This window comes from Protopterus annectens, chromosome 3.part1, assembly GCF_019279795.1.
Source record: "Protopterus annectens isolate FY-2018-M chromosome 3.part1, PAN1.0, whole genome shotgun sequence".
In the NCBI taxonomy this organism is placed as follows: domain Eukaryota; kingdom Metazoa; phylum Chordata; order Ceratodontiformes; family Protopteridae; genus Protopterus; species Protopterus annectens.
Window position 1 is genome coordinate 300489522 of NC_056732.1, and position 21255 is coordinate 300510776.

The following is a 21255-nucleotide window of genomic DNA, read 5'->3' on the forward strand; positions in this document are numbered from 1 at the left end:
TATAGATAAAAGCGAAATGTAAATGCATTAAAGTCCCGGTGATTCAAACTCTAGCATTCATTACAGTAAAAGTAAGCAAAAGTATCCTTAAGTCTGTGCAGCAAGCAGTGGTCAGGGATTCTTGATCTTGCTTCTTGACACACTCCATACCTCTCAACTGTATAGATTTTGCCTCATATTTTTGGTTTATTCCTCATAAAATGTGTGGATTTCTGGCAAATCATTGAAGACTGAAGTCACTAAATAAAACTAAGTAATGACAGACATTTCAGGTTCAGACTTTTCATTCTTCAGAAAATAAATAACAATGCAAAACCTTTTATTCTAGCGTTTTTCTAAGTTTATAGAAACAATATTTAAATTCTGTCCCTATTTTTGGGCCTTTGTCCCCTATTCTTTCTGGGTTTGTCCAGATTTCTTGCACTAAGAGGTGACACTCTCCCTTACCATACTCCACCATCCCCCTGGATAATCTACTCAAACCTCCTTCAAGTGATAAGTTTTGTACATGACCTGACACAGTACAAATGGCACTGATTCAATAATTCCAGCCATATTATTAACCACAGAAAGGACAATAGTTCCTGAAGAAGATTTACTTCTTTAATGGGGTATATATTTAAAAGCCCATTCCTAAGTGTAACATTTAAAGACTTAACCACATCTGATATACTTCTATACATCTAGAACAAACTATCCACTGTTCAGCTAACCATTTAGATGCAGGGCACATACAAGCCAGAATCTTCTGAAGATGCTATGGAAGAATTATAGTGAACATGACTGAGTATTCAAGTCTTTATCAGCAAGTGCCGAGCGTGAAGCAGTTGTCTCACATTTTATAACTCTCACTTTACAAGTAATTTCTGCAAAATATATTTTGCATACTTTTTTAGAAATCATAACTGCTGCAACTGAAATTGCAATTTCAATGGCCATACTCTTCAGTGAAGGATATCAATCAGTAATCTAGTTAATTCTGTGTACTGCTTAACCTTTGCTTCCCATTTCCGGCATCCTAATAATATGTGTGATTCACTTCTGCTCTGACAAATCACGCTCTTAAATTTGAAATGTTCTATTTCTATTTAAGATATGTTAGAAATCTGCTTTAATCCCAAGCAAGGTACATTACAGACATTACTGCAGTTCTTGGCTTGTACTCTTCGGCATGATTAGAAAATGCAGCTTTATGTTTGTGCTGTCATGCGTCACATTCTAAGTTGAGTGACATGTTCATCTTTATTTCAAGTCTGCTTTTTAGTGAGCATTCCTTAATTTGCTGGTTCACAGTGTTATGTTTAACTAGGTAGATTAAAAGTTAATGCATTAATCAAATTTCTTCAGCTTTTGGAATATTTTTGTTATGAGGCTGTATGATTTACAAACAAGTGACTGCATTAATACTTTCAATCACATGCACATGATTACGTTTTTTTCTGTATCCCTTACATTTGTGATGTTTGTAATATGGAGCTGAATTTTTGGGCTTCAGCATTTTAAAAAGAAATTTTTACACCATACTTGACTATCTTTTGTTTCTAATGCTGTATCTGATACTTTTTCCATCCTAGTTACTGCGAGGGATGCATGCTTGATCCAGATTGCGGTTTCTGCTATAAGATGAATGATTCCACTGTTATAGAATCTTCTTGTGTTCCAATAAATGAAAAGTCATCTGACGAAGCATTGTGGGGCAGGTAGGATGAAACTTTGTGGTTCTTATGCTTCTCTAATTTCTTAGTTTACTTTTATAACATTGATTTTGTTTTAAACACCTTAATATAACAGAATTTTGTTGCATTATATATCATCTGTGCAGCTGTAGAGAATTACGCTTAGAAAATGAAATTTTTTAAATCCCAAAAGCTGACTGAGCATGCAAATTAAAATATCAGGCTGATAATTATTTCTTAACCCAACTAAAAAATAAATAAATAAATAACAGAGATGAATGATGAAAAAAACACTTTGCAACAAAATGCTTAGACACCATCATGCCATTCACTGCTAAAGTTGCCATAGTTATGATTTTAAAATAATAATATAACACTTTCCCATGTGCATAGGAAATGCAAAAAGTAATTTAAATGTCTCCAGTCCACACTGCAACAGAAACATTGGATATTCATACTGTATTCTGAAAACATTTCAAAATCAGAATTAGTAACAAAAAGGGAAAAAAGAAGGAATTGTAACAAATAAAAAGTAATACAAGCTAACAGCACCAATTAAAATGAAGGAAGCTTAAAGGAATCAACACCCAAGCCACAGGATACAACATAATGTTAACCACCATCACACAAATTCACTCACGTCAAGCTCACAGAAGTCACAGATAGCAGTAACAATTGCATCATTGTTTTTTGTTTGCTGTAATGCTGTATTTTTGTTCACTTCATATGACCAGTAGGTTTGCTGCTGCAGATAACTGTAATTTAACTATTCTGTAAACTGTTAAACTTGTGTCTAAAAACTGTAAGCCAGACAGCCAGCATTTTTGTTTTTGTTTGAAAATCATTGGAATGTTCATCTGTACTGTTTGGAAATTCTTGAAGATATAATTGAAAAAGACTGTGGTTTATCTCCAGTCACACTACGTTCTTCCTTTTACCCTACCAACCTCATGACTACAAATTCTCAGATAGGAAGGGCTATCTGTAGCAATTGTGCAGACTGTAGAAAAATATCTTTTAAGGATAAATTATCTATTTTGGCTTATTTGTTGTTTGTCCTTCAACATATGCAGAAATTTTTCTGGTCCCACTTGACCATCAGCTGCCCTCCTAAACCATTTTTCCTTAAGTGTCCTTGGCACTATTCCACAGAGATGGGACCACACCATTTGTAGGGTAAGCAGGGGAAGTGGACCAGGGCAGCCTGCAGTATCACATATACTGGTCCTACATAGCAGGGGATTTTTTTTTTGTGCGTCCTAATTGGGAAGAGCTAGTGACACAATGCACATCGTTGCATATTACATCACTTAGTGCTGCCCTCTTCCAATAACATAGTTTTGCTGGTGATCTGCTTTCATGGTTATGGCACATACCAGTCACCAGGGATGTGGCTGCATCACAGGCAGAAACCCTTCTCTCCCTCCCAGAATGGGTAAGACTGAAGGACCACTCTTTCTTACCCCTCCACAACTCCTCTAGCACCTGAGCCACTCATAGATCTAGCCCCCTACACCTCACAAACTTATATGTACCAAGTCTAAGATAGGAGGAAAGAGACTATTTAAGAAATGGCATCTCGGACTTAGTTTATGTAAGTCCATTCTTTCCACCATTCAGTCTTTGTATTTCAGGACTCACTCTAGCACAGTGATTCTGAAACTGTGATCTGCGGATCCTTGGAGATTTGTACGATAAATTCTTGGGGTCCGTGAGTACAGTGCTTGCACCCACCTGGATTTCGGACTTCTGCAGCGTCCAAGAGTTCAGGGCTTGCACCAACTGGGATTTTCCACTTCTGCAGAGACCAGCCTTGCTTGTGTATTAAAAAAAAAAAAGAATAGTTAAACACTGCTCACCCTCAGTTAACAAAAAAAAAAAAAAAAAGAAAAGAGAGAGCCTTCCATATCTGCAGTTGAGCAGTTTAATTTCACTGGTCGCAGCTAAGCAGTTGCTTGCCCTGAGTTTTTAGAAGAAGAAAAAGTAATCAGACTGTAGGCTTAGAAAAGAGTAAACTAGGCCTGTGTTGGATGTTGTAAAACAGCAAGTTTTTACAGATACTCTTTAATCTGCAAGAGGAAAGGAGTTCCCCTGATAAGTAGAAGGCTGACCGGACAACTGTGATCTGAAACTTGAACAAGACACAAGGCAGAAAAAGGTTCAGTTGTGACATATTACGGAAGTCTGCATTGTATTAATCAGAAGCTGTATTAATCAGAAACTGCATCATCAGTTGAGGTGGCTTCCCTGACTTGCAGCCCTATAGTACCCTGTATGAGAGGATACAATTAATCCCCGTACAGACACTGAAGCGAGAACGCCGCTTTTCAACTTTTGAAATATACAGGTGGCTTCCCTGACTTGCAGCCCTATAGTACCCTGTATGAGAGGATACAATTAATCCCCGTACAGACACTGAAGCGAGAACGCCGCTTTTCAACTTTTGAAATATACAGGTTGTTAAAAAATAGTACTGTTTGCCTTCAGCTGCTCTCTGCCTTTTAGGATCCAAGGTTTCACTGTCATAAGTGTTATAATCTCTAGGTCTTAGACGTCACCTGACATTAAATTGGACTTGGGCAACGGACGTTTTGTTTGGTGCCTAAAATTATATCTAAAGCATTACAAGGCTGTAGATTTTGCCTGTAAAGGACTATATAAAGCAGAATAAGGCTGTATAGCCTGTTGAATTTCCCCAAAAAAAAAAAAAAAAAATTTTAAAAAATAAAGAGCTATCTACCTTCGTTGGGTGTGTAGCCCCGCTACGTTCGCCCTCGCTATGCTCGGGCTCTCTTCGCTCCCCTCCCTGCCCCCTATTCCCACCCGCCCCCACTACCTCTACATTTATAGTCATAAAACCACTCCCCCTAAAAAACTGGTCCAATCCCTGCAGTTACCAAAATTTTTTCCCACCCAACCCTTGAAACTCCGCCTTCCCTGCATTCTACCCACTCCTGCTCTCTCCCCCACCTTCTCATTCTCTGAATCATCTATTCCTCACCATCTATTCTTTCGGTAATAGTATTTTTCTACTGCCCAATATCACAAGTACTTAAACATGCGGTATTTCTTTCTTCTTCCACTGCTAATAACCTCCTACCTCATAACATTGTATGAAACTCAAAACCTGGTATTACTCTCTACTACCGAATCAGGTACCAATACTATTGGTAGTAAATTCAATAACTACTTTCATGTTGATGGTACTTGGGAAGAATCTACCTCCTGTGTACTGCTACCTTATCCAACCGCCGCAATTAGAAATAACAGCCCCAAACTTAAACATTCTTACAAAATTCTAGATAAATTCCTAAAACTTATCTCCAAACTTAGACTTAATCTGCTCCCTCATGGCGATATACACCCCAACCCTGGTCCCACCAGCAATGACCAGCAGTCCTCTCCTAACATTGATATTAGTTCCAACCCCATTACTGCCCGTCCTACTAACTCTCTTTTAACCTGTCATCTGAACATCAGAAGCATAAACAACAAAGTACATGAACTTCATGCGGTACTGGTAGACCTTTCCCCTGAGATCTTGTGTTTAACTGAAACATGGCTAAAACCTACAACTACCGATAATGAGATACTAATCCCAGGTTACAATATACATCGTAGAGACCGAGCTCCTAAGAAAGGAGGTGGAGTAGCCATACTCTATAAATCTGATCTAACTGTATCTATTGATGTTATGCAACCACCTCAAATTAACAATGCAGAAATACTAATTTCCAAGCTTCAAATTAACAGAAATAAATTTATCTATATTATTTGTTTGTACATTCCCCCAGGAAATAACATAGAAACCCTCGAAAACACCCTTCATTGGATATCATCTCACTTCCCCCAAGAGACCTTAGTTCTCGGAGACTTTAACATAGACTGGAATACCTGTGCCCCCTCTGCTCCTTCCTCACATATTAACCTTTACTCTTTCAAGCAAACTATTAATACTCCAACTAGGCTAGGGAAACCTAACCAGAAAGACAGTATACTCGACTGGGTACTAATAAATAAGGACCCCGATCACTACTCATCTGGTACTCTCCCTGATAGTTTAAGTGACCACCACCTCACCTACATCATTAAGCATAAGATAGCCATTCCCATGCAACCCACAATCAGAACTGTTAGAAACAAAAAGAAACTTGACTTAACTAAACTACAACTAGAACTATCTTCATGTAATTGGACATTACTAAAACATCTACCCCTAGATGAAGCTGTGCTTTACTTTAACAAAAAATTCTTAGAAATTCTTAATTTCCATGCACCCACTCGCTCAAAGAAAACCAAAGCTGTAGATGTTCCTTGGCTTACAAAAGAAACTAGATTGAAAATAAAACTTAGAAACAAGGCGTGGTCTGTCTGGCGTACTTCCAAACTCCCATTGGACCAAAGTAAATACAGACAACTTAGGAATGAAACTAAAAGGCAAATATTACTAGATAAAAGACAATACTATTGTAAATTGCAAACTGACCACCAAAACTGTCCACAAAAATTCTGGGCTGGATTAAATCATCTTCTTCATCCTGGTCGCACCACTACCCCTGCCCCTGCCACACTCATTGATAAATCCCCTGACGAAGTCTCCAATAGTTTTAACCACTTCTTCACTGAGACAATACAAACTCTGTCTAATCAATTACCTCCTAGCCTTCATACCTCTGACCCTCGAACGCTAAATAATATTCCCCTACTTACCTTTCAACCTGTTCCAACTTCCTTTATTTGTAAATTAATTAAAAAACTAAAACCCTCCACACTCTCAGCCGACCAACTCCCAGCTGAATATTTGCAAAAAACAGCTGACGTAATTGCTTATCCAGTGTCAATCCTCATCAACCGCTCCTTAGCAGAGGCCATTATCCCCGAGATCTGGAAGATATCATATGTAATACCTCTCCACAAGGGAGGCACTTCCACTGATCTTTCTAACTATAGGCCCATATCCATACTTTCCCCTTTAGCAAAAATAATGGAAAAATGTGTTCAGAAACAGTTCATGCAACACCTAATGGTCAACCAACTACTGGCTGATACCCAACATGGTTTCAGACCTCTCCACAGTACCACCTCAGCCCTCCTTGTCTTTTCTAATACCATAAACTCCCATCGTAATAATAACAATCTCTCATCAGCACTATTTCTGGATCTGTCAAAGGCCTTTGATATGGTGGATCATAAACTTTTAATCAATACATTGCCTTCACTAGGTCTTGACACCATTGCTGTACAATGGTTTAGCTCCTATCTATCTGGCAGAAAACAGGCAGTTTTATGGCAGACTAAACTCTCTAAGCTACTACCCAACACATTAGGAGTACCTCAAGGATCTATTCTAGGACCGCTATTATTCTCCATTTTTATCAATGATCTGCATACAGTTACTCCTAATGCCAGTTGTATACAATATGCTGATGATTCCACATTAATCTGCTCTGGTACTACCCCTTCAGATCTACAACTGCTAACCCAGTCTACTTTCAGCAAAATAGAAAACTGGCTCTCCAGTCGTCGCCTGATTCTCAATCCAAAAAAAACTAAAATGTTATTGTTTCTTCCAACAAAAAAGTCCTACCCCATTAATTTTTCTATCCAAGCAAAGGATGGGACCATAATTTCTCCGGACCTCTCGACAAAACTACTAGGGGTAACTATAGACAACAAACTAAAATTTGATATACACGTAAACCAAATGATTAAGACCATTAACAAGAAACTAGGCTCTCTATATAAAATAAAAAGCTTCCTTACCCCCCAAGCTAAAATGGCCATTGCCCAGACTCACCTTCTCTCATCACTCCTGTACTCGTCCCCCTTACTTCATAACATAAGTAAAACTGTCATGAACAAACTCTCTAAATGCTACAATCATATTGCAAGGTTTGTAACTGGGTCCCCATATAGGACCCATCATTGTGCCAATTTAGCCAAACTCAACTGGTCTGAGCTTCCTAACCTAATTACTTTCAACCTTCTAGTCCTTACTCACAAAATCATTTATAACCCTGAATATGCTCCTTCCCTCAAAGCATTACTTCCCCTTTGTAATAATCCCCGCCCATTGAGATCATCCAACCGTCTCCTAATCCAAACACACAAAACTAATAACTCTGCTGGAGACTTCCTCCTCACCAACGCTGCAGGTAAAATTTGGAACAAACTTCCCCATGATATTATATCCATCACTACTTTAAGTCAATTTAAAACTAAGCTAAAAACTCATCTGGGCTCAATGCGAAGCTGCCACTGCCTAAACCCGGGATAGTCCATTCTAGACTGTCATAACTGTCTATAACTCATTTATTCTATATCTCCTTACTATCCTCTTACATTTAAAATAAATTATAAAGAATAAGTTAAAATGCTCTTATTTTGAATGTATAATTTGCTTCATTGTTAGTCAAATGTTCTGTAACCTGTGCTTGGAGCTTTTCTCCCCGGGCCTCCGCTGAAAATGGACATGCATCCAGTCGGATCCTCCCGGTCAACAAATGTAAAATAAAATAAAAATAAATAAAATAAAATAATAACTTCCGAGTTTTTAAAAGAAGAAGAAGTAATAACTTTGATGTTTGTGGCTGAGGCTGACCAGCTGCTTGCTTGCCCTGTGTTTTCCGCCTGGCAGTTGGAACTTGGAGGGAAATTTAAACAACTGTTCTGTTACCTCCATGTTAGACAGTTAAAGTTATGGCTTTATGCTGGTTGCTTTATGCTTCACATCTCTCCCTTTTGCCAACTATTAAAAGAAATAAACTGGTATTGCAGAGCTGATTCTAACAATCTTACAAGATCTTGTTCAATGACCCTGAAGGTTTTTTTTTTTATATTTTATAAGCAAGGCTTGAATAAGAAGTGGTGCAGTTAAGAGTGTAGCTGCCAACTGTCCAGATTTCCGCAGAATATCCAAATTCTTGCCTCATACTTTTGGTCTGTTTTTCATAAAATTGTGTTTTTCTGGCAAGTTCCTGGCAAATCATTGAAGACTGAAGTCAAAAACATAATGGCAGATGTTTGAGCTTTAGATTTCATATCCTTCAGAAAATTTGTACTAATGGAAAACCTGTTGTTCTATCAACTTTCTAAGTTTATAAGAGCAATATTTAAAATGTGTCCCTAGTTTTGGACCTTTGTCCCCGCTTTATGACAGGTTTTGTTCAGATTTCCTGCACTAAGTGGTTGAGAGGTATTGTGTGTGTGTGTGTGTGCGCGCGCGCGCCAAATGCCCATATTTTTGCCCCATATTTTCATCTGTTCTTCATAAAAAGTGTTGAAGTTGCTAAATAATGACAGACATTTCAGTTTTAGACTTAATATGCTTATAGATTAGAAAAATGCATACTAGCACAAATCTTATTTCAGCAATTTTCTAAGTTCATGAAAACAATATTTATAATCTGTTCCTATTTTTTAGGCCATGTCCAGACTTCTTGCACTAAGAGGTTGAGGTGTGTGCGTCTGTTTGTGTGTGTGTGTATGTGTGTGTGTGAGATGCCCAAGTTAGGGTTAACAGGAGGTTAGTAATTTGCTTATGCTCAAACCCTGTACCTTAGCTATAGGAAACAACAGCTCTCTACCCCAACTATCAAGCTGCATTTTTCAAGGAATTTAGTTTAAAGTGCATTTTCAAGAAATTGTGAGCTTCAAGGGAAGATAACTTTACTTTTACTACTGCTCATGCTAAGTCTGTTTAGAATGTGCTACTGTTTTGTTTAGCAAATGGTATCATTATTGTGGTATTGAATTTTAAATCAGTGTTAGTAGCGCAAAAGGTTGCATACTTGTGTTTTGATGCAGAAGGCTGTGGGTTCTTCTCCCACAGCATGTAGATGGATTGCTGATACTGTGTTGTATTTTAAGGGGGTGGGCAGCTGCAGTCCTGAGTATGTTCTCCTTTAGATGAGATGCCTAGTAACTATGAACCTGTTTTCAGTTTGCCATCCATTCCCTATGCAATATTACCAGTTCTAACATAGTAGGCAATTTATGAAATTGTAGATGAAATGCTGAAATATAACGTTTTTTGCAAGCAACAACATTTTCATTAGTTACAGATCTCTTTAATGTGGAATTATTCAGATGACTTTTACTTCTTTAGAGATTGTGCATATTGACTGATATTGGTGGACTGTAATGACAGACGTTTGAGTGGCCTTTTATGGTTGAAATTTTCTGAATTGGGCAGTTTTGTCATTATTGGTTCATCAATTTTGTTTTCATTGCTTACTAGAAAAAATGTTCAAAACTATAAATTTAAAACACACTAATAAGCGGTGCTATAGTATACAAGGGATATCATTTAATTATTATATATTATAATTTAATTATACAGTCAGGAAAGGGAATTGAAGGACTTTTGCATTGTCTTAAAATATGTGCAAGGAGCCTATGATTTGAAAACAGCCCAAAGGTAAACTTAATCCACCACTGGCCAGATATATTTTTTTTAATGTGAGTTTCATTGCTGTTTCAGTGAATGTGAGTTTCAAAGCCAGAGAAGTTTTAATGCTAAGTCTGTTTTGATTGTGAGACTGTATTGCTTTATTTTGCAAATGTCTATCAGTGTATGTGCTATAAAATTTGAAATAAAAGTTTAAAATTAAATCCAAATATTTGTAATCATTATAGAAGTAAAGCAGAAAACAGTATACACACTGAGAGTTTTTGAACAGTGTTTATGGCAACTGGGGAGAAATAGCCAATAATGGGATACTGGAATGATTGCACTGGGGGGGCTGAGTGGAGAGGTTGACCCAAATGCAACGCATATGTACTGCCACCTTTTGTTTACAAAAAAGCACTGATAATACTTAATACATTCTTTGTTTAACATTAGTTATTAATTAATATCAGTCTAAAAACATAATCCAAAATATAGGGGTCCACCAAATATTTCTGTTATACAAGGGGTCCTCCAGCTTGTAATGTTTCAGAACCACTGCTCTAGTGGGTCCCAGCATTTCAAATGGTTACACTAAAAAGTCCTAAGCTACCAGAAAAGAGTAAAGGCACTGTTAATTCTATTCAGTATCTTACAGACTCTTAAGGGGAGGTCTGTTCCTTGCCTTCTGAGCCATTAGGGACCAAGTGGTTCTGGATCTTGTGTGTCTCCACAAATTGAATAGTCCCAGAAGTACCAGAACAAGGGATTTAAATCTTCACCAGCAGGTAAATAAGACACGTTGGTAAGAGTGGTTCATTACACACTGCCCACTTCACTCACATGCATGCCCATTTTGTGACATAAATAAAGTTAGGCTATCTTCTTCTGCTTGTTTTGGACTTGAACACACTTTGTTAAAGACGCTTCTCTTAAAAAAATAAATCATCCTAAAATGGAGTTTTAACAAACTTCAGCATGCTGTTTGCATTGCTAAACAGAATGCTGACGCTTGTACAGTGTTTCCCAGACTACTGGATAATTGTTCTGATCTCTGGATAGGTAGGAAAAAAACTGATAGGTGGCAACCCTATGATGGCCAAATAGTTGATCATTTAAGAGTGGATTGGGATATTGTTAAGGTACATGCTAATATATTTTGTCTCCATGCTGAATTTCATGGAATGTGTGATCTTCCTATTGCTGTAGAAATTATAGTATTTGTAGATCTTGCAGTTTTAGCTAAAGGCACCTTTCAACAACCAGATGGGGACATTCTGGATATTTGACAGGCATTACCTGTCACAAATTCTCAGGAAGGTCCTCAACATAATGCTGCTGAAAGTGGAAAAGTCCATACAGTTCCTGAGGACTGCAGAGAAGAGTCAGTACTGTGCATGGGTGATGTCCCCATACTGGGCCAGTAAACAAGGAGCCTGAATCCTCACCACTGACACCAGAGGGGGACATTCACTTAGAATGCAAATGTCTACACTCAGTATTTCCAGATGCAGACCTCTATGCATCAAGCACAATTTCCCTTAAGAGCACACAGGGAACACACTCAGTTCAGGGTCTTGATCTCTCTATCTGACTCCCTCCAGGTCTCCATTAAGACTCCCCACTGGTACAGCTGTAGGGTTAAATCGTCAGCCAAGTGTCCAAGCCAAGTCCTCCAGCACCCTGTCTGTTAAACCAGTGCTTTGTCTCCCTGCCCCAAGTAGTAGCTCACACACACACACACACACACACACTATTTGAGATTTAATTTACACACACGTACACACACACACACACACACACACCTGGGAAAGGCTAACACTGATTACCCACTCTACCAACTTTGTCCAGACTATAAGATAGTTTCACTGCTGTCAGTCAGTTACTATAAGGCTCTTAGAAAGGGTACCCAGTTATACTGGGTGAAGTTAATATTAATGCACATGGTAATGCTGACCAAACAGCAAGGCTTTCAGGAGGGGCCAGTGTTATCACCAAATAAATATATGCAAATACTCTCAAAACTTAAATATTTTATAAAAAGGAACAGCCACAATTAAAAGTTTAAACATATTAAATAATAAAAATAATAAAAGAAGAAGAAAATACTAAATATCTATTTACAGTAAACACCAGAGTTTCAGTCACAGGGAATATTAAAAATAGCACTGATGGAAAGTTTCACATAGTTATAGAAAAGCAGTATTTAGCTAGTCTCATTATCCATTCTTGATTGACTAAAAGAATTACTGTTCCTACTTACTGAATAGAGCAAGACAAGATGGGTGAGAGAGGTCCTTGTTATCAGATCCAAGACAGAATATAGAATGCTGCTGAAACTTCATTCTCCTCTAATATTAAAATATTATTTTTGTACAGAATGACATTGTATACATCTGGTCATCTGACTCTATTTCTCGTACTATACCCCATCACTAAAAGCTACCAGGGTTTAGCATGTATGTGCTACAATACACACAGATAGAGCTTTCTTCAGATGTGCTGCAGCTGCTGGAAGTCATAAAAACATAAAACTGTTTCACACTTCCTACAGGAGCTACCAACTATTCTCTAGCACAGACATTGTGTCTCTGGCTCCATTTAAAACTGTGGGATAATGTCTTTATGGCTTAACGAATAAAATAATTTAATTTCAAGACTTTTATGCAAAGTCAGGTGGATTAAGATTAATCTCTTCACTTCTAGTATATGCTGTTACAGTGTATACATTTAAACAGTTACAATAATGCATGTACATCTCTTTTCCCTCCATCAGGGCACACTGTTGATACATTTTAACACAAGCAAACCTCAAAAGTACATTTTTAGGACAAGCATCTGTACAAATCAATTTGATATACAAACAACATACAATTATTTACAAAATTCCAGCTAGCTGTGCTGGCATATGTTACAAATCTACTGCCCTATTTCTCCTGGCATGGCTGGCAGTACATCCTGTCATCACATATGGCTTCTTGACATCAAGTACTTTGCTGAAGTTCTGGGTGCTACAGACTGAAGATTTATTTTCCTTGAATTGTCAGGTAATCTGCAATGCACAGGGAATATATCAAGTATGTATGTGCAGTTTCAGGTAATCTGTGATTCTCACATATGATATAAATCTAACCTGTATATTTGTTTTCATTGTAGTGAATTCCATAGGGTTGAGTAGTTTAAGCACTGGAACAGCATGTAAAATAAATGCTGAGATACTCAGTGTGTATGAAGTGAGTCCCACCCCTCCCAAAAAGATTGTGTTGTGTTTTGAAATTGATTCTGGTTGTCCTCTTAAAACTTGGCTCATTACCCAAGTGTACAGCCTTCAGACCTTGACAGAAATGCAAGACAACACTAACTAGGCATTGATGCATAAAAATAATGAATTTGTCTTTTGGATTGATGAAAGCATGTTTTTGATGTCTTGACACATCCAGTGGGTATCTACAGTAATTGTCTGTCATAGCCAGTAAGATAGTTGCTGCTTCTGTCTTACTGCATAATATTTTCATGTGGAGGGAAGATCAACATCCTGACTACATTACTGGAGTACCACAAGTGCTAGACCTTACAGGAACAGCTGCAACAGAAGATGACAACAGTTATCAGGAGCTGAATGATGTACCCACATGATACCTGGTGTCACCCATGCACTCAGGTCATTGGACCGTAAGTGCCAGTATCACTTAGTCATAGCCCATGTCGGTATAAATTACCTAAGATGTACCTCCCTAGACTATAAGAAGAGAGACATTATGGAGCTCGTGAAATATGTGTCTCAGGTTGGTATGAGCCCAACACTGAGAAGCATCCTAACTTCTCTGAGGATGATGCCACAATATGAACAGAACATGACTGACTTTAATAATTTGCTTAGTTTCTGGTATCATTCTAAGGGGGTGCTATATTTGGCAGAATGGAAAGAGATGGTCAAAAGACCACACTGTTTTGCCAGGGATGGTCTACACCTCTCTCCTCTAGGCTTCCAAATATTAGCTAAAACATTATACCCCATCCATATAAGCAATGCCAAAGTGAAAATACTCCTGACATAGCAAATCAAACCAATAAAATCTAAAGGTGTTGCTACTCAATGTTAGAAGTCTAAACAAGAAACTCCACTCCCTACAAGCTCGCCTCACCCTAGAGAATGCCAACATTTGTGCATTCACTGAGACGTGGTCTAAAGCTACTGAGAGCAACCTAGCAGTGCAAGGCTATAATGCCTTCTGCTCATTTAGACCAACTGTTGCACAGTCAGTGACTAAAGGCAGAGGTGTCTCGACTTACATCAAAATTAAATATACCTCAAGGCTGGTCAAACAGAATAATGCTCTTAAACTTCTCCATATTCAAAATGGCATACAACTTACTTGCAAACTAAAGGTCCTATTCTCTGACCCAGAAAACCCAAAACACTTATTTAAGCTTATTGGAAACATTCACCATCCAAGCCAATACCAAATTCATGGTCAAATTCAATTACTTCACTATTCATTGGGAGTCGTATATGACACCAAAATTGCAGGCACAGAGGTTACTGGATTTTGTAAAGACAAGTTCCCTGGACCAGATTGTTAATATGCTAAACAAGGTTGCAAACATACTAGATCTGGTCTTCACTAATAAGGGGGAATGCTGCACCCCCCCCCACACACACACACACACAGTTATACTATCCTCTCTGGTAACATCAGACCACAAAACAGACTCACTTGAAGTAAAGATAAAACCCAGAACCCCAGTTAACCCTGAAATGTTTACAAACTACTCTAATGCTAACTTCCTTCTGTTAAGTGATTAACTGTTAAGAATTCTTGCCCCCTAAACCCTGAAAACATGCTGCCTGTGTGGAACTATTCACAGGAATGCATACAAGATGTTAATAGCTGCATAGAGGCAGCTGTACCCACCAGGAGTAAGTACAAAACTAACTCAAAAAAACAAGCCATCCTGGTGGAATCACATCTTTAAGCTGTATAACAGGAGGATGAGAATCATGCCAAAAATTAGGAGGTGTAGCACCAGCATGATAAAAGTGCTGTCATCAAACTAAACAAACAACTCAGAGGACAAATAAAGTATACTAAAGCCAAATTTTTAGGTAAATTTGGCCTCCAAGGAAGACCACAAGGCTTTCTTTAGCTATGTCTGCAACCTCAAAGGCAATACACAATTGTGTGGAGAGCCCATTGTTAATGCAGCTACCTATACAAAGCCAGAAGATATTGCAAACCTACTGGCAGATAAATTTCACTCTGATTTTACCCTCCTGTCCCCCTGACTCACAACTCAGCCTCCCCTCAGGAAATACCATCAAATATATGAAGCCCTACTATCATTACGGAACAGGATCTCAATTATCTCTCTGTGGCCAAGAACACTGAATCATTGGGCATGAGACATGACCTATCAAGCCCTCTGGAATTACTGTTTAACCATAGCCTCCAAACAGGGAAAACAGCAACCGTCATCCCTCCAAGCAAAGGCAGGCTGTCTACAGAACCTGGCGACTACAGACCCATAAGTCTCACTAGTCTCATATGCAAATCCATAGAAATAATCAGTAATGACACAAGAAACCTCCAGACACTGGACCCCCAGTTTGGTTTCATTAAGGGCAGGTCATGCTTACTTAACTTGGTGGACTTCTTTGAAAAGGTCACCAAAGCAATGGACATGAGCAAAATGGTTCACACTGCCTCCATTGACCTGGCCAAGAAATTTGACACAGTACCCCAATTGGGCATTGTTGATAAACTCAAGACATTAGGTATAAGTCATTATGTCACCCGATGGATAGCCATTTGACTCACCAGCAGGACCCAGGAAGTTAGAATTGGGGAGTCTACCTCTACAAAGAGGCCAGTCACCAGTGGAGAACCTCGGGTATCTGTCCTGGGACTGCTTCTTTTTGGCATTTATGTCTACAAAGTCAAGGCTGCAGACTATTTCATAGAATCCCCCACTAACACCAATGTTCTCCAGGAGGACCTGACACAGACAAATAACTGGTGGTAGAGCCATGGTCTAAAACTAAATACCAAAAAAATGTGTAATAATATCCTTTGAGAAGTCATCCACCCCTGGTAACTAGCATATTGACAACACATCCCTAAAAGTAAGCCCAGCGGTGAGGGATTTGGAGACACACAGAGACAGTAATCTAGACATTGACCATCATGCGTGTACAGTAGTGAGGAAGTCATTCTTTGTTGTGCAACATATAAACAAAGTCATGGCAGCTAGGTCCAAGTAGGTAATTCTTTCCTAACCAGGCACATCCAACAATTGGAATATCCACATAGTTTCCTCACTAAAAGAATACAGGGTATAAGTAATCTCCTCTGCAGACTGCCTCAAAGCCCTATCCCTATATTCTGTCTTCCACTGGCTGTTAGTGGAGCTCTATACCTGGCATATAAGGCATTGTCAGACCCACCCTAATGGACCTCTTGCATATCCACAAAGCAAACAGCACCAGAATTACTCATTCAAAAGACTTAAACCTTGCCTGTGATATAAATAGGACCTGCTGGAGAGATGGGTATTTATCCCAGGACTATCTCTTTGGAGCAGGTTCCCTGTCCACGTGAAGCAGAGTTCCTCCCTAACCCAATTCAAGTGTATCTTAGACAACTGAATGGGGAATTCAACCCTGGTTTGGCTCCTATGTCTATAATGGATACAGGCAGCCTGTAAATGGTTCATCTCCCAGGCCAGTGGTTGCAAATGTTTCATCTCCTAAGACCCTGATTACACTTACCAAGGGTACCAGAACTTGCCAGAGGTTTGGGATGCATAGCTAGGTTTAAAAAGGCCCCAGTAGTCATTAACTTAGTGCACACCCATGAATCCTGCTTGCAGATGATTGCAAATTAGGAGCAGTCATAGAATTCCCCACCAACGCTAATGTTCTCCACGAAGGGCTGACACAGACAAACAACTGATCAGCTGTTACTACCTGCTGCCCACCACTCTCTCTACCTGTGAACTCATACATATTGAACATTATAGTGAACACTTTATCGTGCTACAAGTGTGTGGCATGATAGGTAAGGGTGTCAGCACATCAATCTCCTTATGCTTCAACCTTTCTTATGTAGCAGCGCCACCATGTTGCATACCTGATGGGCCTATGAAAAGAAATGTGTATCATAACATCTTTGTTAAATTACACATAGTATGCTTAATAGCTATAAATGCAAACATCTGCTATGTACTGCTAACCTAATTTATGACCGACTAGGTGAGATGGGTCTAACCTCCACAATTCTGTACTGTGTCAAGTGTATTCCATCTCCTCATCCTCCAACAATCTCTTTGTTGTATCTCTCGGTCTGTTCTGCCTTCTGTTTGGCAATGTTCATCATATCCGTCAAGCAATGGCAACACTGGTCTAGTGTGTAGTTGTGTCCACCCACTCACTGTACTGATGTCCTACAACACAGATTGGTACACCACATCCATGAATGAATGGTCTGCAATCCTTCTACCTGCTTAATTTCTCCAATTCATTTGGGTTTCTAACACCATGACAGGAACAGACCCCATTTCTAAGTCAGGGTATGATTAAAGTTCATAAAATTAGTATTATTTCAGTCTTTGATACTAGCCAAAAGTGCTTTTCACAACACCTGCAATGTGCCCAGAAATGACTCCTGCAATTAATACAAAGTTGCATGTATTGGTGGCATACCTAAATAGAGCTGTAAATTCTTTTTTTTTATTAGACCTGTTGTTCCTACTATTATTGGAACTGTCTGGGTATCCTCCTTCCACACTGCCCTCATTTCTGCCTGCAAATCCTGGTATTTTATGACTTTGAGATCTCTGTATGTAACACATTGTAATCACCTGGTGTACCAATTTGAGTAATCAATGCTACTTGTGTCGTTTTTCCTGGACTACTATATCTGATATTCATGATCTGTTTTTTTGAACTGTTGGCAATAGGCGATTCCATGTAATGTAAACTTCATCATTCTCTGCAATGCTTTGGTGTTCATGCTTCCAATGCTTCTCAACTACTTCATTGCTAGTGTTTGCACAATCCCCACTGCAACAGTTTTGCCACATTATTGTGCCATTCATTGTATAGGCCATCTGCTATGAGTGTATAATCACATCCAGCAACAAGATGTCCACCTGTTTCCAGTTCTTTTTAACAGAACTTGCATTTGTCTATTTCTCCCATATGTTCAATGGACTTTGTAAACCAATGTGTATTTGGTCCACTATTCTGGACCACCATTATTAATCTTTCATCTTTTCTTTCTTTCTTCCTTCTCATTAGACATAGGCTATGCTTGAGGGCTTGCAACTGTATGTTATTTTCAGGTTTGCTGAAATTCTACAGGCTGTGTCTGCCTCTTCCTCATCCTGTGGACATGTCAATTCCCTTAGAGATACAGAGAATATATGAATACATACTGTGATTGCTAAGGATATGTTAGCAGGTACTGAGAAGACACCTGCTCCACAAAGGCACACACAGTATACAGGCCCTATAAAGTGTGTTGTAGTATAGCACAGTACTGCTTGAAGGAAGTTAACCTATAAGATGGTCTGTTGACATAGTGTGATAAAGACCTCTCAAATGCAAATTAAATGTAGCTGCATTATTAAAACAATTAGGACAAGCAGAAGAAAATATTTTCTTACCACAAGCAAATACATATAGGAAACATGCCTATGTTGATGTTTGAGACCATTTGTCAGAAAGTAAAATATATGTCTTACCAATCCAGATAACTATTACTAGAACACCTTTCAGAAGACCATAACATAGTATTGTACATCTTGTAAATTAAATGCAAACCAAAAGGCCTACACCCTACAAACTCTATAATTTTATACCATTTTGTGGATTATACAAGCAAACAAGTGCAAAGAATATTCAGGCTGGTGCATGTAAGATGTACATGGTTGTCCATTGCACATGATTGCACAAAGTTTGATTTACAAATGTGTGCTCTTATGCGTTGTATACCATTCTGCTATACTACTTTGCTTCTGGTGTCCTGCAAAGCAGCGAAAACATCTAGCACCCCATAGCATAGAGACTGTATATGGTGTGTGAAGGAGATGAATATTTTCCTTTATCTCCTTCAGATGGACTTTGGGAAGCAACTTCTGAGATATTATTGGACCGTTCAAGAAGACGGCTCCTTAGTATATCCTGAGCCTCAATCTGCCTATAACTATAGGCATTCCACTCTCTGCAGACTAGTGCAAACATATATATGATGACCTCAAGGGCCACCAGTCTGGGTTGCTGGAGGAGTGGGAAGCAGAAATGTAAACAGAGTGTCTGGACTTTTATTTTTAAATGGTTTCTCCCTCCTGAATGCATAACAGTCAGTCAGATAGTTTTACTGTGTGTACTTTTATCTTTCAGCTCATGAGGAGATATGTATCAGCTGTGGGCTGTTACAGGAGACCGGAGAATGGAAAGGCTGGAGGCAAGAAAAGGTGCACAGCATTCCTTTCTGATTTATGGATAAGTTGATTTCAATGTCACACTTATGGCAGCTTTCACATTGTAACATCACCTTGTAGGTCTACCTACTGTGGACCTAAGCACCTTTCCACAGACTCTTTCTGATACAGCATAGAGTGGGTTTCATGCTGGGGATGTGACTACCTCACCAAGGAGAGTGAAAGTACCTTTCAGGTGTAAAGTCATGTTGAAACACCTGTGAGCCAGCTGCAGCAGCTGGTTAAGGATTCAGTGGAGTGTCAGGTCAGGCACTGTCTTGACTGAATTGAGACCCTGCTGCATTAGATAGCAAACTTGCAAGATGGCATGCCTCCTCCCACTAGGTCACCAAAGGGTCATCTGGTCACCATCACTGACTATGCCGTGATATTACTTGGTAATATTTCTGTGTAGGCTGCCATGTGAGCCAGGTTTGCAGACCCACCTGCTGCCAGCACCCCATCCTATCCCCTTCCTAGTGTGTCATGCCCCATATGCTGCGTGTGTGGCCCAACCATTCAGATCACCATTAGTCCACCTTCTGTATGTATGTGTACCCATCTCTTTTCATCCCACCTTCATGTATGAATAACCATATCTGTTTGTACTACTTCATGTGTGTCTGTTTGACCCTGCAAACCGTTTTACACTCACTTTTCATATGCAGTTTCCTTTTTTATACCTTCTCTCTCTCTCTCATCTCCTCTTCATTTATATAGAAAAATGAGGGCTCCATCCCTTCAAAAAATAAAATGTATTCTTTCTTATAAACCCTGCATATTACCCTACCCTGCGTGTTCCCGTTCTACACCACCCCTGATTGCTGTTAGTCCCTTTTCTGTTATCCTGTATGCCTCTTCTCTACTCCATTTTTATGCTGATATTTGTAGCTTTATGATGTCAGCCGCACAAGTGATTATTCTGACACTGTATTTGCAAGTTGAGGTACTTTGTTGTTGTACAGAGCGCCACAGCATGCATATACTTCATTGCTTGTACTGTTTTGGAAATCCTCACTTCTTACATTGTATTCCTGAGTACATTTATGTTATATCAAGAGAACACAGTAGTAATTAGAGAATAAAAGTGAATAGACTGGAGAGAGGACAAGAAAACATTTGGATTGCAGGACAGTGATTGCCTTCCCTTTCAGAGATTGATACCACATTACAGATAAAGAGAAAGGGATAAGGGAATCAGAAATGAAAGACCTGCACTGGTTGACTTTTTAATTGAATCTAAAAAAGAAACTGCTGTTAAAAAAGGGATAATTAGTAGGGCATATAAAATATTACACTATAACTAAAGGCATCAATCAGAAGAGGTCAGAAAAGATTCGGAAGAGAGATCAGATATGCAATTCACAAAGAAACAAGCCCCCACTGAAAAGTAACTCATTCCAATTCAGACTTTCTTGGTAAACAAATGTTAAATAAATACATAAAATCTCAGATCTAAGATGACAGCATATACATGCCAAAAGGATTCTGGAGCTAAGCATCATTAATTTGTCACTAAAGTCAAAATTTGTTGCTGACAGCACTTGTGTACAGTAAGCACCATTCTTTCCACTAGCATTAATGAGCTGGCACCATCAGACTTCTAAAAAAATTAAGACTTAAAAATAATAGACCACAGACAAACGTAAGTAAAATTGCATCTGCTCTGCCTGCACACATGCTCTTTATTTGAGAAATAAAAGGAGC

The 21255-nt window shown here is 38.9% G+C and overlaps 1 protein-coding gene across 1 annotated transcript in view; it reads left to right on the forward strand.

Annotated features, from left to right (window-relative positions):
* SLC2A13 (solute carrier family 2 member 13) overlaps positions 1-21255 on the forward strand; it is a 2419048-nt gene that overhangs the window by 2133025 nt on the left and 264768 nt on the right. The window contains exon 7 of the mRNA XM_044066204.1: positions 1575-1700. Coding sequence (XP_043922139.1) covers positions 1575-1700 — 126 coding nt within the window. The remainder of the gene's footprint in view (positions 1-1574; positions 1701-21255) is intronic.